Raw genomic sequence first — 27688 nt, 5'->3', positions numbered from 1 at the left:
CGCACCTTTTATCCGCCCCGGCAGGGGACTCGTCGGCTGTCAGCGGTGAGAACGCACCGCGCCGTTCCCAGGTACCCGGCTCATTGTCTGAGCCATTATTCAAATTGCTCCAGCAGCGTTCTTGCCAGCTCCGCTGTCATTTAGATAAATGGGAGCAGCGCAGGAGTGTTGTGATGTAATTACCTGCAGATCTCGTCCTCGTCTCCATGCTAACGACAAAGATTCAGTCTTCTCTTCTGCATCCAAAAGTTTGTGTTAATGGGAAATCAGATGCGTGGTAAAAGGAATTGTCAGGTTTTGTAGAGCGGAGCAGTCCGTACCTGCCCCCGTACCTGCCCCCGTACCTGCCCCCGTACCTGCCCCCGCACCTGCCCCCGCACCTGCCCCCGCACCTGCCCCCGCACCTGCCCCCGCACCTGCCCCCGCACCTGCCCGTACCTGCCCCCGCACCTGCCCGTACCTGGGCCGCACCTGCCCTGCCGCCCACATGGGACGGAGGAGGAATTTTATGTTTTGAAAAAATCTGCAACTTTATAATATACTTTGTGTATCAGTTCAGCAGCATTTTCAAGATCTCTGCTTGCTGTCAGTTAATGGGAAAATGCTGATTTACATAAAGACGTAATAATTTTCCCAGCTGAAGCTGCAATTCTATCCAGTCTAGGCCATCCTCTGTGTGCTGCACACACCACCATAAGTGCCAGTGTGTCTCATGGCAGGATAAGTTGCTACAATGTATCGGTCCGAGTAGACTGGATACATTTATAGGCACCTGTCAGCTGAGAATGGGGCTAGCTGTCTACAGGTTTGCTGTTTAGGATATTTCTGGAGGTCCCACTGAAATGCATGGAGCGGTATTGCACATGTGTGACCGTTGCCACCTTCTTTAAAGGATGCTCCAGACCCCAATTTGCACGATCTTTGGGGGTCCCAGCAGTTGGACCGCCACTGATCCAGCAAGCTGTTCCCTATCCTGTGAATAAATCCCTTAAAGTGCATATAGGTCCGTGTATATGTGTGTGCTGTGACTATGAATCCCTCTAGGGGTCTTTTACACACGACGGAACTATTTCGCAACACGCACCAAAATCAGTTTGTCTAAATGTGGCAACGCTGGCAGAATGAAGCCATTGTCAATTAGGCATCAAAATATGCGCGTTTAGACATGCAGAGTTTGGTGAGTGATGTTCTGTTATGTGCGACGTCACATTCTGCTGCCAGTTTCCTCCTCTATGAGAAAATCCTTCAGTGATCACCTCCAGTTTTGCAAATACACTATGCTGATGGAAGTATCACCCACAGCAGTCCGGTGCGCTCAGGTGATGTGTGAGCATCAGGTATAAAGGAGGGGATCACACAGGAGACCCCAGTACAGAAACCATCAGATGTCAACAGGTGTAGAGCCAACAACGGGGTCTGGTGGGGGGATGTCACCGGGTGTAGAGCTGACAACGGGGTCTGGTGGGGGGATGTCACCAGGTGTAGAGCTGACAACGGGGTCTGGTGGGGGGATGTCACCAGGTGTAGAGCTGACAACGGGGTCTGGCAGTGGGATGTCACCAGGTGTAGAGCTGACAACGGGGTCTGGTGGGGGGATGTCACCAGGTGTAGAGCTGACAACGGGGTCTGGTGGGGGGATGTCACCAGGTGTAGAGCTGACAACGGGGTCTGGTGTTGGGATGTCACCAGGTGTAGAGCTGACAACGGGGTCTGGTGGGGGGGATGTCACCAGGTGTAGAGCTGACAATGGGGTCTGGTGGGGGGATGTCACCGGGTGTAGAGCTGACAACGGGGTCTGGTTTTGGGATGTCACCGGGTGTAGAGCTGACAACGGGGTCTGGTAGGGGGATGTCACCGGGTGTAGAGCTGACAACAGGGTCTGGTGGGGGGATGTCACCGGGTGTAGAGCTGACAACGGGGTCTGGTGGGGGGATGTCACCGGGTGTAGAGCTGACAACGGGGTCTGGTGGGGGGATGTCACTGGGTGTAGAGCTGACAACGGGGTCTGGTGGGGGGATGTCACCGGGTGTAGAGCTGACAACGGGGTCTGGTGGGGGGATGTCACTGGGTGTAGAGCTGACAACGGGGTCTGGTGGGGGGATGTCACCGGGTGTAGAGCTGACAACGGGGTCTGGTGGGGGGATGTCACCGGGTGTAGAGCTGACAACGGGGTCTGGTGGGAGGATGTCACCAGGTGTAGAGCTGACAACGGGGTGTGGTGGTGGGGATGTCACCGGATGTAGAGCTGACAACGGGGTCTGGTGGGGGGATGTCACCAGGTGTAGAGCTGACAACGGGGTCTGGTGGGGGGATGTCAGCAGGTGTAGAGCTGACAACGGGGTCTGGTGGGGGGATGTCACCAGGTGTAGAGCTGACAACGGGGTCTAGTGGTGGGATGTCACCAGGTGTATAGCTGACAACGGGGTCTAGTGGGGGGATGTCACCAGGTGTAGAGCTGACAACGGGGTCTGGTGGGGGGGATGTCACCGGGTGTAGAGCTGACAACGGGGTCTGGTGGGGGGATGTCAGCAACCAATCAGTATTGACATTGCATCTTCTGGACCTTCCAGTGGCCACTGTTGGCCATGTTATTGGGAGATAGAACCCATCCAGTGTGTGCGGTGCCGCCACGTTCAGAGAGACTCAGTAAACTGACAGAACAGGGACAATGAAGCCTTGTAGGAGCTGTGAAGACATCCCACACATCGTCTGCCCGCGCTCAGGGGGTCTTACAGGCCATTTGGACATCCATTTGCACCAGAACCCTCCGTAGGGCCGGCATGTGAAGGGTTACCATGGACAAGTGGCTGCACACAACATCCCAGCAGTGAATGCACAGCGGCGCCTGTGATGGGGCTTGGAGCGACGGACTGTAAGTGAGTGGAAGCAAGTGTTGTGGATGAATCGCAGGACACCATCTTCCAATCGGATGGGTGTACTTGGGTGTGGTGGTTGCCTGGAGAACAGATTCTACATGACTGCTGCGTCCCAACAGTAAGGTGTGGAGGAGGTTCTGTTATGGTGGGAGGAGGGTTCTGCTGGGAAGGACTAGGGCCATTGGTTATAGTGAAGTCCACCCTCCACGCCAATGGGTACAGAGACATTTTAGCCAATGTGGCATCACCTTCCTGTGGTAATACTCTGGTACAGCTCTGTGTCTCCACCAACATGACCGAGCGCCATGTCATGCGGCACGCAGTGTGTGGGGGAGCAGAATGTGTGAAAACTTCATTGGTCGCCCAAAGTCCGGAACTCAATGCCATCCAGTGGGATGAACTAGAATGCTGTATTCGTGGACGCCCAACACGCCCATTATTCCCCCCATCACTATCTGAAGCTCCTTGAGGAATGAAGGCAAATCTATGGGAATTTGGTGGGAAGCGGGCGTGGAGGGTGACTGCAGCCATTGAGGCCAAAGGCGACCAACACTGGGGGAGAAATGTAAGAAACTCCAATTTTATCCCCTTTTATGGGCCATCCAATACTTGTGTCAGCATGGCGTACTTGGTAAAGTGCGGAGAGGGACCTTGTTTGCCCCTGAGACTGACCACATGGGCCGCCGCCCCCTGTTGGCGCCTCCAGGTAAGGTTAGCGGATGAAAGGTAATTACTGATGACCTTCTGCTTCTCCCCCAGATTAACGCGGTGTCGCTCTTCCTCCTCTACCTGGTGGAGATGATTTCCTCCGGCCTGCAGATCATCTACAATACAGACGAGGTACGCCGCACCTAACATTTCCATTATCCTTGATCAATATTTTTTTTAATTAATTCTCTCCCCCACCGCTTTGCTTCTTAATTATATTTCTGCATAAAGCCAATACTCATCAAGCCGCATGAACGCCGACTCTGATGTATAATTACCAGATAGAAGGGAAATGGATCGGCGGGAGGGAAAATTCTCATTTGCTGTCAGTATAAAAATAATTATCCGGCTCCTTGGAGAATCTGTAGAGACTTGAAGGGTTAATCCAGTCCTAGACCTTATAGAACCGTTTGCAAGCTGCCGCTCCACAGGTATAGTGAAACTGCAAGGCATGCTGGGAGTTGTAGTTTCACAGCACTTGGACAGCCGCAGGTTGCTGGCCGTTGACATGAAGCAGAGTTCCGCTCCGTTTTCATGTTGGGTCGTTTGCCATTTGTATCGTCTTTGAGCGACATCTCATCCATTGCGGCATCCATTATTGCATCGGCCCATTCTGGATCGGTCCCTCTCTGCACTGCGTAGTCGGGATTGTGCGCCAACACTCTGACCCACAATGCACTGCTGGCTGCTAGCAGGAAATCAAAGAAAACTGTGAAAGCAGCTTTGTATGTGACTAGAGAAGAAAATGTAAGGCTGGTCACCCGTCGCTGTATTGCGGACGACCGCTGCGGTTTTAACCTAAAAAGGCATGATTTTAAAATTGCTTGTTGATGGCCGCACGGTTTTGCACGTAAAACTCCTCTTCGCCTGCAAAAGCTTACAGCCATTAAAAATAAGACTTGGAAACCGCGCCGTTTTGGATGAAACATATGGCTGGCCTAGCGTGGGGTGAAGCGCCGCGTGTACGAGGGGGCGCCGATAAGTATTGAGCCTTACCCAGAAAACACTGAGCCAGGAAGCTGAACCTGCCGCACTATTCTGCATATCCCCCAGGATGCACCTGTGACGTCTCTCCCGCAGCTTTTTAAGTCTCTGCAAATAGAATTCCTCGGACTGCCGGTCAAACTCCTCATTTGCAGCATTACTTGCCACCCAAACCCTCCCAAACCGTTGGCCCTTTAGGTGACGGAGTCTGGCGGGTAGGGTTGATGGGGCATCAGATGAAAGCCTAAGGAGGTCATTTTTGCACTACTGGCCCCTGCAGTGTGTGACGGGCATGGCCCTGCAGTGTGTGACGGGCATGGCCCTGCAGCAGGATGGCACCTTTAGAGATTTCCTTGATGTGTTTCCTTATTATTTAGTCTCAGGTTTGTCCAGTAATATGCTGCATCGATGGATGAACCCTTTGGGAGGTCCGCGAGCAGAACTCCCTTCTTATCCCAAAAAATGGTTACCATTTGCTTCTGCGCTGACCTTTGCAAACGGAACGTCTTTGGCCGGGGGAACCGCTGCGCCTCCATGCCTTAGACCGTCCAGTCTGTTCTTGCAGAATGCTCCACAGCAGCCACCGACGTCTCCTCTTCTATCCGGATCCACTTTCCTGTAGGTTTTCTCCTTCCCCAGTTGTTGTAGATAACGGCCCCAGCTCTCTGATATCCCCAGATATGTAGCCATACTTCGGCGGTCCTCCGTGATCCCCTCACGGGTGGCGCTCACATTTGCAGGCACAGAGACGCAGACCGGCCTTCGCTGGGTTATCACTTGCAACACAAAATGGCCAGTTTTAACATTTCCAGCCTAACGTTTACCTGTTGCCTATGAAGGGCCGTCATCACCCGAGGCTTGTGACATTCATCGTGGATCTGCTTCCCCCCTTACCTTGGAGAAGCAGGAACGTCATTACGGCCCCCTGCTCTCCCCCAGAGATGTCGCCGCGGTCACTTGGGACTGGAAAAAAAAACCCGTTAAAATCCTAGGAAGTTGATATTTCCATCATTGAATCTAGACCAATAGACGAGGCACCCGGCAAGTTACAGCCTCCGGGCTCAATCCTTCTCAGCACCCCCTCGTATAACGCAGCGTCTACCACTGTGTGAGACAATGTATTTCCGCACATTACGGCGATTGTTTTCACTATGGATGACAGCGTATCTCACGCACGTGCGGATTATACTCCATGAATATACACAAGTGGGAATGGGTCAATGAACATCAATCTCCTTTTATTGACTCCATTCACAGCGTGTAATACGCAATGCAATTACGCTCGTGTGAGTCAGGCCTCTGTTGGCGCAGATTGCGTATGTCGTAAATGGCACCTCTGGCTCAGTGAACGAGGAGTCCACGATTTCCTACTTGCCATATATAGTGCTTTAGTGGAGACGAGGCGGCACGCAAACGCCATTGATGTGTATGAATACAGCAGCGGTCTGGAAGCAGGAATTCCTTGCGGGTAGCTGTAAGGTGGAGCCCCATAAGGAACGGTTCTGGTGGGCTTTGGGCTCCCAGTCCGACACCATCGGGATGTGCAAAGGTGCAGCCGAAAACCACAACCTGAGTGCAGTTCTCTTAAGCGGATTATGAGGCGCATCCACAACCGCCGGCTCGTAAATTGATCTATAAGCACTGTTGATCCCGCCTTGACGTCCGTCAGGGCCGCGTTTGGCGTCTTCATAATAACAACTTTCTTGCTAAATATTTAATTTGTGTTCTTTACATTTTTTGCATTTTTTTGTGATTTGCTTTTCTTGTTTCCCGTCGCGATGTTCGGTGACCCGAGCGCTCGGCTTTATCATGGTTGTTTTTCACTTATTTAGCCCATAAATGATTCAGCGCTTCCCCGTTCCTCTCCGCTCGTCCCTGCTGCACCCATTCTTACTAATTTATCTCCGAGTTATTTGAATGGACAATTAACTTACAAAATGCGCGGGTCCCGAGTGGCGGCAGGAAGCTTTGTCTTGTATTATCAATATTACATGCAGGTTATTCGCGGCTTCCACGTGAGGCGAGCCTTTTTTTCTTCTCCTCATTAGCTCTTGAGCAGACGCTGACACGTTGCAGACTTTTCTTCATTTCTTTCCTTTTTTTTCTAAGTTTCAGACGTGATGTTCTGTATGGGAAATGTAACTCATCTCCATGGTGACGCCGAATAAAGACTATAAAGGGTAATTAATTTTTAACGCTTAGAAGAAACCCACTGATAGTAGCGCAGATCCGCTCCGTCCGCGTGACGGTGGTAGAGCTGGAGCGATGTTGTTTTTTGCCTTGAGCGATGGCCTACATAGAGACGGCTGGAACATTCTCCGGTACAATTGCATCCTTCAGTCGTCTTCTTGCAAGGGGTTAAAACTTCCTCTTATTTCGGGGTAATCTAGGCGATGGCTCCAGATCGCACCGGAGGGGCCGCCGGGTTTCCTTTCAGGGTGTTGTGTCTAAATAAAAAGTCACTGAATAAATCAAACATTTCACAAGTTTTTTTAATATACTTGATGTGCGGATTCATCACTGTGTTCAAGATCTCTGATTGCTTTCTTTGATGGAAACTCCCTCCTTCCCCAAAGGCAAACCTTTTCCTGCCCTCACATGAGAGGTAGATTACAGTTAAATACAGTCTTGGCAATGCTTTGTGAGCTGGACATCTATCTGGTAGTTTGCTGCAATGTATCAGTTTGGAGACCAGCCCGTTCAGCTCACAGAGCGTTGTCTACACTGGATAGTTGTATCCACTTCTCATCCAAGAGTGGCGCTAGTTATGTACAATGTATCAGTCATGAGTTCAGGCTATTGAGCTCACAGAGCGTTGTCTACACTGGATACAGTTGTATCCACTTCTCATCCAAGAGCAGCACTGGTTATGTACAATGTATTAGTCAGGAGACCAGCCCGTTCAGCTCACAGAGCGTTGACTATACTGGATACAGTTGTGTCCACTTCTCATTCAAGAGTGGCACTGGTTATGTACAATGTATCCGTCTGGAGTTGGGGCCATTGAGCTCACAGAGCGTTGTCTATACTGGATAGAGTTGTATCCACTTCTCATCCAAGAGCGGAGCTAGTTATGTACAATGTATCTGCCTGGAGTTCAGGCTATTGAGCTCACAGAGCGTTGTCTACACTGGATACAGTTGTATCCACTTCTCATCCAAGAGCGGCACTAGTTATGTACAATGTATCCGTCAGGAGTTCGGGCTATTGAGCTCACAGAGCGTTGTCTACACTGGATACAGTTGTATCCACTTCTCAGCTGAGAGCAGGACTTGCTGTAGACCATATTACTGCCTCTGGATGTAAACAAGAGTGTCCTCATTCACTGACAGCTTGCAGACATCTTGAATGTGGTGGCGAACTGAAACATGAAGGGGCAGATTTTCTGGCATTCTATATGCTGGTCTCAGTAAAGACAGTGCTGTTGTGAAGTGTGGCACTTGGCACATCTCCGGGCCATCCTTGTGCTAGATCAGACATCTGCCATAGATTTCAGCTATAATTTATGCCAGTTTCTTGCATAAATTATAGTAAATGGGATGAACCGGGGAGGCCACGCCCTTTTTTTGCAGAGCTTTGCCCTTTTTCTTACCGCTCTAGCGTTGAGAAGTGGCACACAGTATGCCATGCAGATGTGTAACTTTTATATGCCAACTTGGGCTCAGTGGTTCAATAAATGTGCCCAAAAGGGTCTTTTCTAGAAGTTGTAGAACTTTGCTTTCATAGAGAGATTAAAGACATGACCAGCCTTAGCGATGGGCAACCCACGCAGCCACAAAGGGCGCCGACCACCAGCTTGTAAGGGATGGGGGGCACCTGGTGATGTAGGATACAGGCAATATCCTGCTTGGGTCCGCCCGGCCAAATGATCTTCGTCCTCTGTGCAGCATCTTGGGGGGCTACAGAACTCATGGTCCTCCTGGCTTCATTTCCTTCCCTCTGATGTTCTGAGGGCTACTGTCAGCCCATCGGCACCCTCACAACGCAATTGTTTAGCTCTGCTACTGTACTTATAAATGGAGCTTAATTCTGTTGCTGTATTTATGTTATAAGCTTGGTTCTGTTGCTGTATTTATGTTATAAGCTTGGTTTTGTTGCTTTATTTATGTTAGAAGCTTGGTTTTGGTGCTGTATTTATGTTAGAAGCTTGGTTTTGGTGCTGTATTTATGTTAGAAGCTTGGTTTTGGTGCTGTATTTATGTTAGAAGCTTGGTTTTTAGTGCTGTATTTATGTTAGAAGCTTGGTTTTGGTGCTGTATTTATGTTAGAAGCTTGGTTTTGGTGCTGTATTTATGTTAGAAGCTTGGTTTTTAGTGCTGTATTTATGTTAGAAGCTTGGTTTTGGTGCTGTATTTATGTTAGAAGCTTGGTTTTTAGTGCTGTATTTATGTTAGAAGCTTGGTTTTGGTGCTGTATTTATGTTAGAAGCTTGGTTTTTAGTGCTGTATTTATGTTAGAAGCTTGGTTTTGGTGCTGTATTTATGTTAGAAGCTTGGTTTTGGTGCTGTATGTATGTTAGAAGCTTGGTTTTGGTGCTGTATGTATGTTAGAAGCTTGGTTTTGGTGCTGTATGTATGTTAGAAGCTTGGTTTTGGTGCTGTATTTATGTTAGAAGCTTGGTTCTGGTGCTGTATTTATGTTAGAAGCTTGGTTCTGGTGCTGTATTTATGTTAGAAGCTTGGTTCTGGTGCTGTATTTATGTTAGAAGCTTGGTTCTGGTGCTGTATTTATGTACTGAGTTTGGTCTGGTGCTGTGTTTACCTTATGAGCTTGGTTCTAGTTTGAAAGAGGTTTATTCAGGACTAGAAAAAAGGGTCTGCGGTGTTTACAGACGCAACGACATGTCCGTCCGTGGGCGGTGTCTGGTGGTCAAGTGAAAGGACCTAAACTGCACTACCGCACGTGGCCTGAGGACAAGTGTGGTGCTGCTTCTAGAAACACAGCAGACCCCTTTTTTAAGTCCTGGACAAACCCCCTTTAATTCACATGGAACTAGAAACCCCCCTTTATCCTAATCTGTCTGATTACACGGAGGCACCAGTGATAAGTTCCCTCTTGCAGCTGTAATGGTCACCATTTTGGTTGTCATATAACTACAGACATTTGGTAGATTTATAATTTGAGCTTCACTAAAGGGTTTTTTTGTCGTCTTTTTTTGTAATTCAAACTTTACTGAGCAATTGTCGAGTTTACAAAAACTTTGCTCCTGACAAGTATTGGGTGAGTAAGTCCCCGACATCCCAGCGATCATCGCTGCTGCACCTACAAACAGGAGCGACAGCCGTTCTGTGACTGGAGGTGGAGCGCGCCAAAGATCGGTCCCAGCATCCCGCCTCCATTCGTAGGTAAACGACCGCCAGTTTACACCGGCCGATAATCATTTGGTTTTTAGCTGATTTAATAACCCAAGCGACTGACAAGTGAGCCATTCGTCGCTCAGTGCCCTGTTGACGGCTACGATTATATGGGCGACTAGTGCCCAAATTCTCGGTTTCCAGCGATTTATTTAGGCAGCAATCGCCCCAATTTAAAAAAAGTTACCTTTAAGAGGAGGTGGTAGGAGTGCCACCGTACCATTCACTTAAGTGAGACCGCCAAAAATTGCCGAGCGCTTGAACTACTTGGCGGTCTCCAACAGTTTTCTTTTGAAGCGCATGAGCGACTACTACTGTCAATATTCAGGGATGTGTTCAGGACTTGTTCTGCTTCGGTGGGGGTCCCAGCAGCAGACCCCCACAGACTGGCGACTAATCCTTTGTGGATAGAGCGTAGCTTTCCAAGATGGGAATACCCCTCTAAGCTGCCCATAAAATCTCACTTCTCTGCAGAAAAGCCGTTTCGTTGCCGTTTCTGGCCTCATCGTGGCAAGAGGATTAGTAGAGGTGCGGCAGGACGTGTTCATGAATTATCGGACGGACGGCTCCTGCGGGCTCTCCAGCAGTACATTTATCAAAGTCGGAGAGTGGCGTTTGTGAACCGTCCCGCAGAGTTGTGCTCGGTTCCTGCGGTGCGCTAAGCAGCTGCTGTACGGAATAATCCAGGAGGGGCTGCTCCGTCCTACATTAGTAGCACCTGACCTCACTCTTCATCCCGTAGGAGACCCGATTACCGCTTGTCCCTGCGAGCGTTCCTGGCAGCGTGATGTCATCAGTTGGCCGCGGCCCCAATATTTGCTTTTAGTTAGGATCTGTACATAATATCCAGGGCACATTTCGCTCTGCCTACAGTCGGACATAAGCTGAAATGCGCCAATTCTGCATGTTTCCACCTGAAATTACATACGTAGCAACTAATTCTGGGTGACAACCGCTAAAAACCTTCATTACAGAATTCAAAAAGACCTTCACTAGTTATTCTACAAAGGAGTTTTCATTTTGCTGCAGAACTTGGCATCTCGGGCAGATATACAAATGATTAGATGAACGGTCTCGTCACCGGAGACCCTAAAAGTGGTTCCCCCCTTGGCCTATAAGAGGCTCTCGGAGGCTCCTTGTGTGTAGTGACCTCTTCTTCCACTTGTAGAGCTTGTTGACCACTAGATGCCTCTACAACTCAGGGAAGAGACTTCACCGTTACCAGAGTCCGAGAGGGGCACACAGGATGCCCCCCCTACAGACCACCAGTAAAGAGGAGCGTCTGACCAGACTCTTAGGAGGTATTGGGACCAGTGGATGTGTGAGGGCACACAAGGTGACCGGGCTCAGGACGCCCCCTACAGACCACCAGTAGAGAGGAGCGTCTGACCAGACTCTTAGGAGGTGTTGAGACCAGTGGATGGGGGCACACAAGGTGACTGGGCTCAAGACCCCCCTACAGACCACCAGTAGAGAGGAGTGTCTGACCAGACTGTTAGGAGGTGTTGGGATCAGTGGATGTGTGAGGGTACACAAGGTGACCGGGCTCGGAACGCCCCCCACAGACCACCAGTAGAGAGGAGCGTCTGATCGTCCTACCAGCATCGTCAGCTCCAACTGTTCAGTTGTCCACCATCCAGAGACAGGGGGCGCCATCGTTACACCCCTGTGTCTACCGGGACCATTTCCAGGCACTTGGCTGAAGGACATTTGGTCTCACGGCGCTCAATACGTCTACGGCCTCTCACCCCCACCATCGCTTCTGTTTGCAGTGGTGTCATGAAGGATAAAACTGGACACTAAGGAGGGGAACTAGGTTGTTTTGAGCGACAAGTCCAGGTTAATTTTGAGCACTGACAACAGATGTATTCGTGTCTGGAGACCTAGGAGTGACTTCCTCAATGCTACCTTTGCTGTGCAGCGGCGCACTGCCCACTGTTGATGTGATGTCTAGGGGGCCATTGCATACAACCGTCTTGTATCTAAGCTAGAAGTGGTACAGCAGGGTACTAAAGTCTCTATGCCTGCCCATATCCCATCTTGTATCCAAGCTAGAGGTGGTGTAACAGGTTACTAGAGCTTCCATGCCCCCCGTATCACATCTTGTATCCAAGCTAGAGACAGCCCAACAGGGAACTAGAGCCTCTATGCTCTGTACCACATCTTGTATACAAGCTAAAGGCAGTACATTAGGGTAGTAGCTCCTCTATTGTTACCTGTATCACATCAGGTATCCAAGCTAGAGGTGGTACAACATGGTACTAGAGCCTCCATAGTTACCTGTATCACATCTTGTATCCAAGCTAGAGGCGGTTCAACAGGGTACTAGAGCCTCCATGCCCACTTGTATCACATCTTGTAGCCAAGCTAGAGGCGGTACAACATGGTACTAGAGTCTCCATGCCTGCCCATATCACATCTTGTAGCCAAGCTAGAGGCGGTTCAACAGGGTACTAGAGCCTCCATGCCTGCTTGTATCACATCTTGTATCCAAGCTAGAGGCGGTACAACAGGGTACTAGAGCCTCCATGCCCTCCAGTATCACATCTTGTATCCAAGCTAGAGGCGGTACAACAGGGTACTAGAGCCTCCATGCCTGCCCATATCACATCTTGTATCCAAGCTAGAGGCGGTTCAACCGGGTACTAGAACCTACATGCCTGCCTGTATCACATCCTGTATCCAAGTTAGAGGCGGTACAACAGGGTACTAGAACCTCCATGCCCCCTGTATCACATCTTATATCCAAGCTAGAGTCGGTACAAAATGGGTACTAGAGCCTCCATGCCCGCCCGTATCACATCTTGTAGCCAAGCTAGAGGCGGTACAACATGGTACTAGAGCCTCCATAGTTACCTGTATCACATCTTGTATCCAAGCTAGAGGCGGTTCAACAGGGTACTAGAGCCTCCATGCCTGCTTGTATCACATCTTGTATCCAAGCTAGAGGCGGTACAACAGGGTACTAGAGCCTCCATGCCCCCGTATCACATCTTGTATCCAAGCTAGAGGCGGTACAACAGGGTACTAGAGCCTCCATGCCCCCCGTATCACATCTTGTATCCAAGCTAGAGGTGGTACAACAGGGTACTAGAGCCTCCATGCCCCCCGTATTACATCTTGTATCCAAGCTAGACGCGGTACAACAGGGTACTAGAGTCTCCATGCCCCCCGTATCACATCTTGTATCCAAGCTAGAGGCGGTACAACAGGGTACTAGAGCCTCCATGCCCCCCCCGTATTACATCTTGTATCCAAGCTAGAGGTGGTACAACAGGGTACTAGAGTCTCCCTACGAGGGGTCGGTTCTCCACAATAAATGATCATTTTGCTCTGATATGTAATCACTTCTATCAGCGTTACAATCACACAGGAAGTTTCCTCCCTCTGACAACTTCTAGGGGGGGGGGGGTTGGTTGTAACCAGGAGTGTTCTGGGTTTCTGTACCTGTTCTCCCCATGCCTTGCACCGTAGCGGACGCCATGCCCTCCTGCCATTCATCACTTCTATACTGTTTCTTGGTTCCATTATCATCTTGCTGCTTCCTGGTATCGGCCATTACAGGCCGGTCTTGTTTATGCATTTGCTTCGCTCGCTACTTATTACCGTTAATAAAGATTACCGCTGAGACCGTCATAAAGTTTTATGGAGAGGGAAAAGCACATTTTTTGACTCTCGGTGGACCGTAAACCTGCAGGAATTAAGGACACGTTCATAAGCATGAATCTACATCCAGCCATGGAGTTCGCTGTGAAGATGGGGGTGCGGAGTCGGGGAGACGGCCGGAGAAAAGAGTAAGACCCGATGGCAGCAGGAGTCCACAAGGAGCTGGTTACACAGAAGATACAGCGGGCTGTTACAAGTGCCAGGCTTGGCGGGACGCAGCGTGGCATCGGGGCTCTCTCTGTGGCCTTATGAGGGCCCTTTTACACGGGCCAATGAATCTTTCGGGGTAAATGCCCAGACTGAACAACCAACCAGAATCTGTTCGCTGTTCAGTTTGTGCATGCAGAAAAACTTATATTTGCTCAAATGAAAGCTTGCAAAAAGCTTTGTAGATGATTGCGCTACATCGGGAACACGCATTTTTTTCCTTCAGCTACCAAATTTTTTTTTTGTTTCAGATTGTTTTTCTGATATATTCATAATATATAAAATGTATTTATTTATATATTTTTTTTACCATCTCTGTCCCCCATGACCTCGTATAAGACCTCTTGGGAACATGCACCCTGACATTTTTTTCCTGTTTCACACTTTTCCACTGTAGCTGGGGCGTCCATAGGAGCCGCATCCATAGGAGCCGCATCCATAGGAGCCCCAGTTACAGGGAAAACCTCCCCCTGTAGTGATGATAGCAGACCCATATCAGACCTGACAGACCCTGTAGCTCTGCTGTGCCAGGAGGGCAACCGGCAATCACGTGATCATCTGCTTTCTCCAGTCACTACATGGCACTCAGTGAGCACTACACAAAAGAGAAGGCTACTCCTCCGGGTCCTCGGCTGTCACTGACCTCTGAACTCCCGACCTACTTCTCCTTGATTGGACCCCAATTGATCAACTATTGATGACCTATCCTCAGGAGAGGTTGTTAGTAGAAATTGGCCGGAAGTCTAACTGTAGTTCTTCAATTCCAGGAGGTAATTTGTGATGATCTGCCTGTGTTTAGACTGGATCAGCCGCTGTGGGTTAAGAAGTTGGAAGTGCAATATAAAGGGATTTTCCAGCTCTTAAAAATCGATGACCAATCCTTGGCAATCCTGCCCACTTTAGTGGGAACTATGCCTGCAATACCTTGCCCAGCCACTTCCCAGTGTACGGAGCTAGCTGCTTCCTGCTTTGTACAAGGGAACAATGACCTGTGAACAGATGATCCACTGGGGCTCTGGGCGGCCATCCCCTGCAAATCAGCTACTGATCGCCCATCCTGTGGATAGGTCCTCAATTTTGAAGAGCTGGAGAATGCTTTTAACTTACATGTTGGAGATTCTCTTATAAATCGTTATGGATTTTTTTGAGAAATTCTCGATATATTGATGTTTTTAAAAATTTCTTGGGGTTAACAAAGGGTGGAGCAGTGGGCAATTGGCGGCTGAGGGCAGCACCTCCAGTTTTCTTCTCCCCTGGTTATTACACTTGTGGCTCTTCAGTTCCTTATAATACTCCCCCCCCCCCCCCCCCCCACTTACCTACCTACCTGCCTGCCTACTGCTCCGCTCCTGAGGGCCACTTCTCCATTATAAACCCCAGTCAGTGCTGACTGCGTTCATACCGCCGCCATCCTCGCTTTTCTCCGTTCCGACCTAATTCCTTCTATTCTCTTCCCTCTCTGTATCACTTCTGTGTTCCGCGGTAAACGACTCGGAGAAGAGAAATCCGATTTTGTTTTTGTGTCTTTTATTGAGTGGCGATTACAATTTCATTTCATTTTCCGTCTGGGTTTCTGTTCTTATATGTTTAGAAATGTATTTCCTCGGCGTCGCCGGCAGACAGGCTATTACCGGGAGATTGGCCCCGGCTTTCTTCACCTTATCGTTCACAAGCAACTGCATCTCCGTCTTGTTCCTAAATCCATATTCTGACTGTGGGACTCGCTAAGCAGCGAGCTGATTATATACCGCCAGTCGGCTTTGACTTATAAACAGCTCCTTTTACTTTGGCGCTCGCCTTCTGAAGCCGGCATTATTATAATGGCGTTCTGCGCCCGCCGCCGCCGCTCACGTATCCTCCTCCCGCTGTGGCTTTTATTTAACTGCAGCCTCTTATTGGAGTTAATGAATCTTTCAATATTTACATTACATTTATATCGCTATTGTGTAAATGGAATCTAAGTCGCTCCGAGATGAACTTCAGTGTCAGCGTTGGCGGTCATTTCCTCGTCTGGTCTTTCGGCGGTAACCGTAGAAACGACATTTTCCATTTAGTTCAGATTTTTGCTTCTAATTTTTTTTTTTTTTTTCAAGAAAAGCGGAAACTAATAAAGGATCATTCCAAGATTCTTTTTTTTCTCTTATGTCTTATTCAGTTTATAACACCACCCCTTTTTGTGTCCGCTGTCTGCATCCTGTATTATACTCCAGAGCTGCACTCACTATTCTGCTGATGGAGTCACTGTGTACATACATTACTGATCCTGAGTTACATCCTGTATTATACTGCAGAGCTGTACTCACTATTCTGCTGGTGGAGTCACTGTGTACATACATTACTTATCCTGTACTGATCCTCAGTTACATCCTGTATTATACTGCAGAGCTGCACTCACTATTCTGCTGGTGAAGTCACTGTGTACATACATTACTTATCCTGTACTGCTCCTGAGTTACATCCTGTATTATATCCCAGAGCTGCACTCACTATTCTGCTGGTGGAGTCACTGTGTACATACATTACTTATCCTGTACTGCTCCTGAGTTACATCCTGTATTATATCCCAGAGCTGCACTCACTATTCTGCTGGTGGAGTCACTGTGTACATACATTACTTATCCTGTACTGCTCCTGAGTTACATCCTGTATTATATCCCAGAGCTGCACTCACTATTTTGCTGGTGAAGTCACTGTGTACATACATTACCTATCCTGTACTGATCCTGAGTTACATCCTGTATTATATCCCACAGCTGCACTCACTATTCTGCTGGTGGAGTCACTGTGTACATACATTACTTATCCTGTACTGCTCCTGAGTTACATCCTGTATTATACTGCAGAGCTGCACTCACTATTCTGCTGGTGGAGTCACTGTGTACATACATTACTTATCCTGTACTGATCCTGAGTTACATCCTGTATTATACTCCAGAGCTGCACTCACTATTCTGCTGGTGGAGTCACTGTGTACATACATTACTTATCCTGTACTGATCCGGAGTTACATCCTGTATTATACTCCAGAGCTGCACTCACTATTCTGCTGGTGGAGTCACTGTGTACATACATTACTGATCCTGAGTTACATCCTGTATTATACCCCAGAGCTGCACTCACTATTCTGCTAGTGGAGTCACTGTGTATATACATTACTTATCCTGTACTGATCCTGATTTACATCCTGTATTATACTGCAGAGCTGCACTCACTATTCTGCTGGTGGAGTCACTGTGTACATACATTACTTATCCTGTACTGATCCCGAGTTACATCCTGTATTATACCCCAGAGCTGCACTCACTATTCTGCTTGTGGTGTCACTGTGTACATACATTACTTATCCTTTACTGATCCTGAGTTACATCCTGTATTATACTCCAGAGCTGCACTCACTATTCTGCTGGTGGAGTCACTGTGTACATACATTACTGATCCTGAGTTACATCCTGTATTATACTCCAGAGCTGCACTCACTATTCTGCTGGTGGAGTCACTGTGTACATACATTACTGATCCTGAGTTACATCCTGTATTATACTCCAGAGCTGCACTCACTATTCTGCTGGTGGAGTCACTGTGTACATACATTACTTATCCTGTACTGCTCCTGAGTTACATCCTGTATTATACTCCAGAGCTGCACTCACTATTCTGCTGGTGGAGTCACTGTGTACATACATTACTGATCCTGTACTGATCCCGAGTTACATCCTGTATTATACCCCAGAGCTGCACTCACTATTCTGCTTGTGGTGTCACTGTGTACATACATTACTTATCCTGTACTGATCCTGAGTTACATCCTGTATTATACTCCAGAGCTGCACTCACTATTCTGCTGGTGGAGTCACTGTGTACATACATTACTTATCCTGTACTGCTCCTGAGTTACATCCTGTATTATACTCCAGAGCTGCACTCACTATTCTGCTGGTGGAGTCACTGTGTACATACATTACTGATCCTGTACTGATCCTGAGTTACATCCTGTATTATACCCCAGAGCTGCACTCACTATTCTGCTGGTGGAGTCACTGTGTACATACATTACTGATCCTGAGTTACATCCTGTATTATACCCCAGAGCTGCACTCACTATTCTGCTGGTGGAGTCACTGTGTACATACATTACTGATCCTGAGTTACATCCTGTATTCTACCCCAGAGCTGCACTCACTATTCTGCTGGTGGAGTCACTGTGTACATACATTACTTATCCTGTACTGATCCTGAGTTACATCCTGTATTATACTCCAGAGCTGCACTCACTATTCTGCTGGTGGAGTCACTGTGTACAGACATTACTTATCCTGTACTGATCCTGAGTTACATCCTGTATTATACCCCAGAGCTGCACTCACTATTCTGCTGGTGGAGTCACTGTGTACATACATTACTGATCCTGAGTTACGTCCTGTATTATACCCCAGAGCTGCACTCACTATTCTGCTAGTGGAGTCACTGTGTACATACATTACTGATCCTGAGTTACATCCTGTATTATACCCCAGAGCTGCACTCACTATTCTGCTAGTGGAGTCACTGTGTACATACATTACTGATCCTGAGTTACATCCTGTATTATACTCCAGAGCTGCACTCACTATTCTGCTGGTGGAGTCACTGTGTACATACATTACTTATCCTGTACTGATCCTGAGTTACATCCTGTATTATACTCCAGAGCTGCACTCACTATTCTGCTGGTTGCCATTGGACACCATCTGCGATGTTGTTGACAGACACACTTCTTTCGAAGTGAACTATTATAGCACATGTGTAAATTAATGGGACTCACCAAATTCCCTTCTCCAGGGTCGGACACTGCTGCATGGAACAGGGCAATGGGTGCTGTGTTACTCTTTATACACCAATGTGCCAGAAGTCATGGGACAGAAATGAATATTGTGTAGGGACCTTTCCAGCCTGGCAAAATGTAGAACTTATGCCACATTGAATTACTTCAAGTGGACAGAAGAGGTCTAGATGCCCCCACAGCTCAGGGGTTTTTGCAGGTGCAGGATCTCGGGGCTAAATGGACCTTTCCACCACATCCCATAAGTGCTCAGGGGGGCTCATGTCGGGTGAATGTGCCCCCACTAGTATGGAGCCGCCACCTGCCTGCACAGTGCATTGTGGACAATTGGGGTACCTGGCTTCATGGGGTCTGTGCCATATAGAAACCACATGCTGCCCGTCCTCTAGACACAAGCTAATAACCCCATGAGCCCTGATGTGATGCTGTGTGTCCTGTGTTGTAGTGATAAGAGGCGCTCTGGGGGGGTCTTCTGCCCCTATATCCCATAGAAGGTAAAGAACGCTCCGCTGACCTGCGGGATATACGCGTGCGGCCTCCGGCTCCGACCTGCAGGATAAATGTGTGCGACCTCCCGCTCCGACCTGCGGGATATACTCGTGCGGCCTCCCGCGCCGGCCCACGGGATATATACATGTGCGGCCTCCCGCGCCGGCCCACGGGATATATACCTGTGCGGCCTCCTGTGCTGAATGTGGATGTGATTTCTGCCGTAGTCGCTTGTGTGTTCGCATGGACAGTTTTAGGCAGACTCTCCTGGTGATGATCATTAAGCACCCGTCGGCGCCCCCTGCGCTGTCCGCCCCGGGTCATGCCTTCTATAATGTATTTCTGGTACGCACATGACACTGCATCGAGGAGTGGATCTTGGGAGACGAAGCTTGCCGTGAGCACGCCAGCCGATGTCCAACCTCACTGACACGACTGCACCTCACTACCTATACAGGTGGGGGCGCTCCTGAGCCGCCTCCTGCAGTGAGAACTTGCTCTATAGCATCCACTAATTCCCGGAGTGCTTGTGGCACCTCTCACTCTCTACAATTTGGGCACCTGTCAAGAAGGATCCCCCAGCATGCATGCCCGGGCGAGTGGCAGCACCTACAGCCTCCTGCCTATGGAGAAGCGTGTGGTTGTCGCGGCAGACTCCCGCTCGCACACCGCAGGTGACATAAGACGCCGCTGCTCTTTGATCAGTTTCCACTTCACTTAATTACACAGGAATGCTGTTCGGATACGTGGAGGTTGGCGTTCTGCGCCTCCATCCCCTCGCCCCGCTCTCCAGCACGCTCGCCCTTTGATCTTCCAATCATGTTCTGCTTTGTCTTTCGATCTTTGTTAGTTCCATCCAGTCTCTTCATTTCTATTCTCTCCGTCTCGCAGTTTTTCCGGTATTGCGCATTTCACAGCTGAGCCGCTCGTGTCAGTGTGACAGATCTTCCAACTGCAGTGTTGCTAATTGACTCCCATGATGCAGTTGAGGTTGTAGGGAGACGCTCAGACCGGTCTGCCCCAGGAAGGGGCATTTGTCTCCATTACTCCTGGTACCTGCGGTTGTCCTGGTGATGTCGGGGTTTGTCGGGTCCGACATCCTACAATGTTTGTGGTTATCTATTTTTGTGTCCCTCCTATTCTTCCATTGCTTGCTGTTTTTCTCGTACTCGCTGGTCGCGTGGATGTAGCAGAAGCGAGCGAGCGCAGGGGAGAGCTGAGTGGTCAGGCTGATAGTGAGGTTGCTCTCCCGCTCGCCCTCTCCTGCCCCCCCCCTCCATTGTGCACTCCCCTCTGTAGTGTCTTGTGCACTTACCCGTATGTTTACACAGGGAAAGTACCTTTGTTTTCTGGGCGCCGTTCATTAGGGCCAGTTAATTGACCAATAAACACAAAAATATGAGGGCAAGTCAAGTACTGACCCCATTAGTTGGGGCTAGTGAACCGCGCCCAGTTACTTGACCAATGTAAACCAGGCCTTACTCTTGGTTCACTTGGTCAGTCCATTTCTGGCCTGTCTGCCCCATTGCTTTTTGTTTATGGTCTATTTCCCCCACCTATTAGGTTTGTCCCTGTTGTAGTCTGCCTGTGGTCCCTCCATGTTTCCATCCCTTCTGTCTTGTTGCCCATCTGCTCTATTGCTCAGTGCTGCCAGCCCATCACATCCCACTTTATCTCTTTATCCTCCTCACCACGCTATCTGCCCCATCTGATTCCTTGTCCCAGTTCTTGGTGCTATTGGCCCATTACATCTCACTATCCTGGCCCTTTATCTTCCTCTTCCTCACCACTGTGTCCGCCTATCTGGTTCCCATTGCTTGGTGCTACTGGCCCATCACTTTCCTGGCCCTTTATCTTCATCCTCTTCACCACTGTGTGTCAATCCCATCTGATTCCCCCTGCTTGGTGCTACCAGTCCATCACTTTCCTGGCCCTTTATCTCTTTTTCCTCCTCACCACCCTTACCTGTCCCACCTGGTTCCTTGTCCCAGTTCTTGGTGCTATTGGCTTATTACATCTCACTATCCTGGCCCTTTATCTATTTTTCCTCCTCACCACCCTACCTGCCCCATCTGGTTCCTTGTCCCATTGCTCAGTGCCACCTGCCCATCACATCTCACTTTCTTGGCCCTTTATCATCTTCCTCCTCACTACCCTACCTGCCCCATCTGGTTCCTTGTCCCATTGCTCAGTTTTATTGGCTTATTACATCTCACTATCCTGGCCCTTTATCTATTTTTCCTCCTCACCACCCTACCTGCCCCATCTGGTTCCTTGTCCCATTGCTCAGTGCTACCTGCCCATCTGATCTCACTTTCCTGGCCCTTTACCATCTTCCTCCTCACCACCCTACCTGCCCCATCTGGTTCCTTGTCCCATTGCTCAGTTTTATTGGCTTATTACATCTCACTATCCTGGCCCTTTATCTATTTTTCCTCCTCACCACCCTACCTGCCCCATATGCTTCCTTGTCCCATTGCTTGGTGCTACCTGCCCATCACATCTCACTATCCTGGCCCTTTATCTTCTTCCTCACCACTGTGTGTGCCCGTCTGGTTCCCGTTACTTGGTGCTACCGACCAATCACCTGCCACTTTCCTTCTTCCTCACCAACTTGCTTGTCTCCCTCTTTGGCCCCTCACTTGCCCCTGGCCGTGTTTTGCATGCAGTAATCGCCCCCTGTGACCCTTCTCCTCTTCCCCGTATTTTCATAACTCTTTCTCGTTCCAGGTGTCCTTCATCCAGAACCTGGTCTTCTGCGTGGAGCGAGCGTACCGAGTGCCAGACTTTGGGATCTGGGAGAGAGGCAGCAAATACAACAACGGCAGCACAGAATTACATTCAAGGTATTTGCGCACAGCGCGTTTCATTATTTCTTCACATTGATGAGCTAATTAAGTCGCAGCCCCATTTGATTTGCCTATTATTCCTTATGGCAAGCTTTATGGAGGTTCTGTATAAATAGATTGGATTAGCAGAGCCGAGTAATGAGTGCGCACGGCTAAGTGATGCTGCTCCAGCTTAGGGGAACAATGTGTTTCTGCTTTATTCCATTTGTGTTTAGTTTTATGATTGTGTCTAGGACACGGCATCGGTCTCATCAGCCGGACCGCTCAGAGCCATATATCTAAGTGCAGGAATTAAAGGGGAAGCGGCACTCGTCAGTCTACAATGCGCTCGGTGGCTCTCGGTGTCCAGGAAGGCTTCTAAAGTTTACAGCTTGGCTTCCTGTATGTAAAGGGTGACATCCTGATTCCGCCCTGTGAGAGGTTTGTCATTGGCTGTACCCATAATTGAGGGTAAGGGGTTGATGTGATAATGGATAGGGCCAATGACTGAGACCCCCTCTGACTACCAGAATGGGCGCCTTCAGTCCTTCTCAGCAGCACAGACTTGCTGCGCAGATACCACCTGTTGTGCTCCTGGCTGTTCACGGGGCTCATCCATATTGGATTCTTCTGACACGGATCCGCCTAATAATCTTCATTTGTATAGCGCCAACATATTCCGCAGCGCTTACATAGACAGGGGGAATACAGAAAGACAGAAGTACAAACATTACAGAACCACGGTTACATAGTAATCAGCTGATGGAAACAATAGGGGTGAGGGTCCTGCTCCAAGGAGCTTACATACTACAAGTAATGGGGTGATACAGAAGGTAAAGGTGCTGGAGATGTGCGCGGTATGGAGAGGTGGAGATGTGCACGGTATGGCGGGGTGGAGATGTGAGGGATGCTATACACATAGACAATGGTCAGACATTTAGCCGTGTGACGGCAGAAACAGTATGACTGCAGGAGCGGTTTATGATGGCTAGCAGGGATTGCAGTCAGTAGGTCAGGGAGCATGTTATCAGGCGGAGTACAGAGGGGTTTGTTTAGGGGATGCGATATGCCTCCCTGAAGAGGTGCGTTTTTTAGTGAACGCCTGAAGTTCTGCGAGTCCTGGATTGCTCGGGTAGCCTTTGGTAGTGCATTCTAGAGGACCGGTGCTGCTCTGGAGAAGTCTTGGGGGCGGGAATGAGAAGTTCGAATTAAAGGGGCGCTCAGTCTGGTTTTGTTAGCAGAGCGGGGTGATGGTTTGAGATGAGGGAGGCGATATAGGGGGGCGCTGCGCTGTGGAGGGCTTTGTGGATGAAGGTGGCGAGTTTAAATTGAATTCTATATTTAACGGGCAGCCAGTGCAGTGACCGGCACAGGGCAGAGGCGTCCGAGTAGCGGCTGGACAGGAAGATGAGCTTGGCTGCCGCATTCTGGATGGATTGGAGAGGGTAGAGTCTGGTGCAGGGGAGGCCGATCAGCAGTAGGTTGTAATAATCGAGCCGGGAGTGGATGAGGGCGACAGTGAGCGTTTTTAACGTGTCCACAGTGAGAAAAGAGCGGATTCTTGCGATGTTCTTGAGGTGCGGCTGACACGTTCGGGCGAGAGATTGGATGTAGGGGTGAAGAAGAGATTGAAGTTGGATATGACCCCAAGGCAGCGGGCATGTTGTCTAGGAGTTATGGTGGTGCCACACTCTGAGATGGAGATGCCAGGATGAGGTCGGTTAGTGGAAGGAAGAAACACCAGCAGGTCAGTTTTAGAGAGGTTTAGTTTTAGGTAGAGAGAGGACATGGTGTTAGAGACAGCGGACAGACAGTTAGTGATATTTTGGAGGAATGGTCCAGAGATGTCATGGGAAGAGGTGTATAGCTGGGTGTCGTCAGCGTACAGGTGGTATTGGAGGCCTGGGGGACCCCAACAGCAAGGGGAAGAGGAGGGGAGGTAGAGCCAGCAAAGGAGACGCTGAATGAGTGGTCAGATAGGTAGGAGGAGAACCAGGAGAGGGCAGTGTCCTTTAGGCCAATGGAGCGTAGCATACTGAGGAGGAGTTTGCGGTCAACAGTGTCAAATGCTGCGGAGAGGTTGAGGAGGATCAGTAGGGAGTACTCGCTCCTCGATTTGGCTGTCAGGAGGTCGTTTGACACCCTTGTAAGGGCAGTTTCTGTCGAGTGTTGGGGTCGGAAGCCAGCCTTTCCATTACAGATTTGCACCCGCAGATCTGCATGTGAATTTGACGGATTTTCTGACGTGGGTTCTGCATCGAAAAGCGACACATCTCTACTTTTTCTTATTAAAAAAAAAATGTTACTTTTAGACACACGAATATCAAATGTGCAAGTGGAAAATATTTGCAGCACCGGTCGTCGTCTGATTTTTATGCCTGCAGAAACTGAACGACAAACGCGTTATCATCCGCCGTTCAGTCGCTGGCGGCATTTACACGGAATGATCTTTATTCAGATTCCAGCGAGAATCAGAACGATTATTGTTTAATGTAAAAGGGACCTAAGGCACTACACCGGCCTTCATTGGCCAATGCTGCTCACATGATCAGGGCCGGCCAGTCAGAACAGTGTGCACCAGGCAGTCAGAGGAGCCGTCCGGCCATCTTTGCTTGTCCCGGCCGGAGGGTCACTTTAAGGGCTCCATTCCAGTCTCTGTTTTCCTTCTCCGTTATGAGAGGAAGAAGACATAATCTTTGCTTGAATGGATTCACCCTATGACTGAACCAAATGGTAACAAACTGACCCCATCGACTATAATGGGTCCATCCGGCTATCCTGACAACCCCAAAATCCATGTCCAAGACAGAACTGCAAAGATTATCCTTAAAGTGTTTCTTAAAAAATTACACATATAATAAAAACATTTAAAAAACAGAACATGAAGGAAATGCAGCATCAATCCAAGGTAAAATATCACCAAGGTCACAGAAAGAAAACCCTGCTTATATCAGCCTACAAAAGGCGCAACCAAGCGCATAATAACATGTTGCCATGTGACCGAGGATCTGGAAACCCCTGCGCCCCGACGCACGTTTCGCCCTGACCTCCGTCCAGGGGGTCTTGCTATGCTGTCCAGCATTTCCTAGCTGAAGGAGCGCCATCTGCTGTGCTCTTTCGGACAGGTTTTTGCAACAATCCGCAATTGGGCTTTTGGTGTGGATGTGATGGAGCCGAAAACTTTTTGTCTCACCCTCAAATGGCTCCCCAGTTAGGAAATAAGTTTTTCCATCCCCTCTGCTCCACTATTTATACGCGTTTTATGAGGATATCGCATGACTGCGGCGGACACATATTTGCCGCTGACGTCGTACGGGATAGTTTTTTTGATGCCAGGAATGATAGCGGCCTGTGCCTGACAGTCGAGATATCTTCCTCCGCCCCATGTAAAATGTGCCTAGCGCAAAACTTTTACAACCGTAGACACAGCTATGTTAGCCCTTGGTTTAGCAGGAGTTTACACCGTGGTAGTTGGAGATCGCGTTCCGTTGGTAGAAAACAACTCAAATCATGCAAAAGTTTTTAGTGCACTTTAAGTCACATGACCCACCAAGGACCGTAATGGCATACCCAAGGTACTGAAAGGTAACCCCACGGGGGCGCGGTGTAACATGGCGGTTAAGCGGCTCGCTGTGATTTACGCTGCATTGTTTTATTTTCCCTTCCTCCTTACAAAGTAAATGGAGCTGCTGCTGATTGTTGATGGCGCTGCGTGACGGACGCGCGTTCATCGCCCAGATATTAAGCATCATAATTAAGCAATGAAGGCTGATGAAACGTCAGCTGGGAGCGAGGCAGACGAGTTAATCATGGCGCTCCCTCCACCATCCCATGTATTAGGATGTCAGCGCTGATAGATGTACACGGAACCAGTCACATTAGCGCCGTCGTAATTCATTCCACTCACTCAAGTATACAGACGCTTCCGTCTCTCTGCCCCGTGCGTCCTTCTATAGTACAACTCGCAAATGCAGGGGAGCGGAATTTGGCACGCATGGCGATATCCGTAGCTGCGGTTTTACATAGGACTGCAGGTGATGGCAAATCACGTGTTAAAACCCTTATACATGGGACAATCTGCTGTGCGCCATCAGGTGGACCCAGTGATATCGTTCTCTGCTTTTATACAGGAACGATCATCACTCAGTGAATGGAGGTGGAGCCGCCGGGGATCGTTCTGGCTGTCCACCTCCATTCACAGTGAGCAGGCAGTCGTTCATAGATGGTACTAGTAATTATTAGGTAATTTGTAGCACCAGTGTTTCTGGTGGCACAATGCTCCACACAGCTCTGCTACATGCACGTCACACACACAGCTCTGCTACATGCATGTCACACACACACAGCTCTGCTTACATGTACATCCCATACAGCTCTGCTACATGCAGGTCACACACACACACAGCTCTGCTACATGTACTTTTCATCCCATACAACAGAGATCACAACCAGCACAGCAGAGTCCTCCACACCCTGAACACCCCCTGGTGATGTCACCATTGACTTCTCCCACACAGGTGACTGATAACATGACGATGACATCACAGGTGTTGTAAGCACACGGCTGCTGTCCGGCACTGCAGGTTTTTAATAAAGTGAAGGACCTGGGATGATGTCACCATCATGTGATCAGGGGTGGAGCTCAGAGCCCCGGTGACTGATCCCATGACTGTGACATCTTCACATGTAACTCAGTCACTCACTTACATACAGGGGGTCGTTGGTATTCCATAGCAACTGAGGCCGCGGGGGTTTGTAGGGGATGTAGTCGACCCGTAATCCGCACAGGGACGAAGGACCTGTGATGATGTCACTGTCATGGGATCATGGGCAGAGCATGTAACTCACAGACACAGACCCCAGATGGCCGATCACATGATGGTGACCTCATCCCAGGGTCCTGTAAGGCTCTGTTTTAGGACCTTTAATGACGTCGCCATCATGTGATCAGGGGTGGAGCATGTAACTCACGGACGGACAGGTGGTCGTTAGTATTTTAACTGCCTGTTTACATGGAACGCCGATCGAGAAGTGAATGGATTCTCATTTGTCGTTCGTTCCGGGCATCGCACTGAGAGAATTGTTCAGATTCTTACTGGATGCGGGAATCTCACCAATTTATCAGCCCCGTGTAAGGGCCCTTAGAGTAATGGCGCACTCGCCATGCACAGTGTACATCAGGTAGTCAGAGAAGCCGTTCAGCCTTCTTTGTTTGTCCAGGAGGGTCCCTTTAACACGGCCCAGACTGAGATGTGATACATTGTAGCAAACTGTGAAAACAGAATGTTTAGACCAGATCCAATTGTAACAGACCCTCAGCCGTTCCCTTGTTACGCCTTTCGCTCCTCCAGTCTGGAGATTACGGACTCTTGGACCTCACAGACATAAATCTATCAGAGCGGTATAAGCTTCACTCAATGATTTCAAGCCCAGGTTCTGCAGCAATGGGATTATCTTGTATCTTTACAGGAACGTCAGACCCAAAGTCAATTATTTTTACAGCGAGCAAATTGACTTAGTGCATTGGATACGGCTCCGCGTTGCGGCTTTGCTGTACTAGAGCCGTATACACGGCAACAATTAGGATCTTTTCAGAAGTCGAGAGGCTTCTGTCGGAGACCGGTCTTCAGCATCGGGAGCTTAATTGGTTAATAGCAAATCATGTTACAATTCAAATCTGCCAATCCCATCACAGTCACATAAAAGGATTTGTTTTACCCATCTACTGCTGCAGTCACATCCAGAGCTGCACCTAAT

The 27688-nt window shown here is 49.1% G+C and overlaps 1 protein-coding gene across 3 annotated transcripts in view; it reads left to right on the top strand.

Moving 5' to 3' along the window:
• The window catches only part of PHKB (phosphorylase kinase regulatory subunit beta), a 177273-nt gene that overhangs the window by 47263 nt on the left and 102322 nt on the right, over positions 1-27688 (top strand). For all 3 annotated transcript variants that reach the window (XM_066583993.1, XM_066583995.1, XM_066583996.1), the window contains 2 exons: positions 3636-3716; positions 21834-21949. In XM_066583993.1, the coding sequence (XP_066440090.1) occupies positions 3636-3716; positions 21834-21949 (197 nt within the window). The remainder of the gene's footprint in view (positions 1-3635; positions 3717-21833; positions 21950-27688) is intronic.

Source organism: Eleutherodactylus coqui, chromosome 11, assembly GCF_035609145.1.
Source record: "Eleutherodactylus coqui strain aEleCoq1 chromosome 11, aEleCoq1.hap1, whole genome shotgun sequence".
Lineage (NCBI taxonomy): Eukaryota > Metazoa > Chordata > Amphibia > Anura > Eleutherodactylidae > Eleutherodactylus > Eleutherodactylus coqui.
The sequence above is the reverse complement of the archived record's forward strand: the minus strand, read 5'-3'. Positions and strand labels throughout refer to the sequence as shown.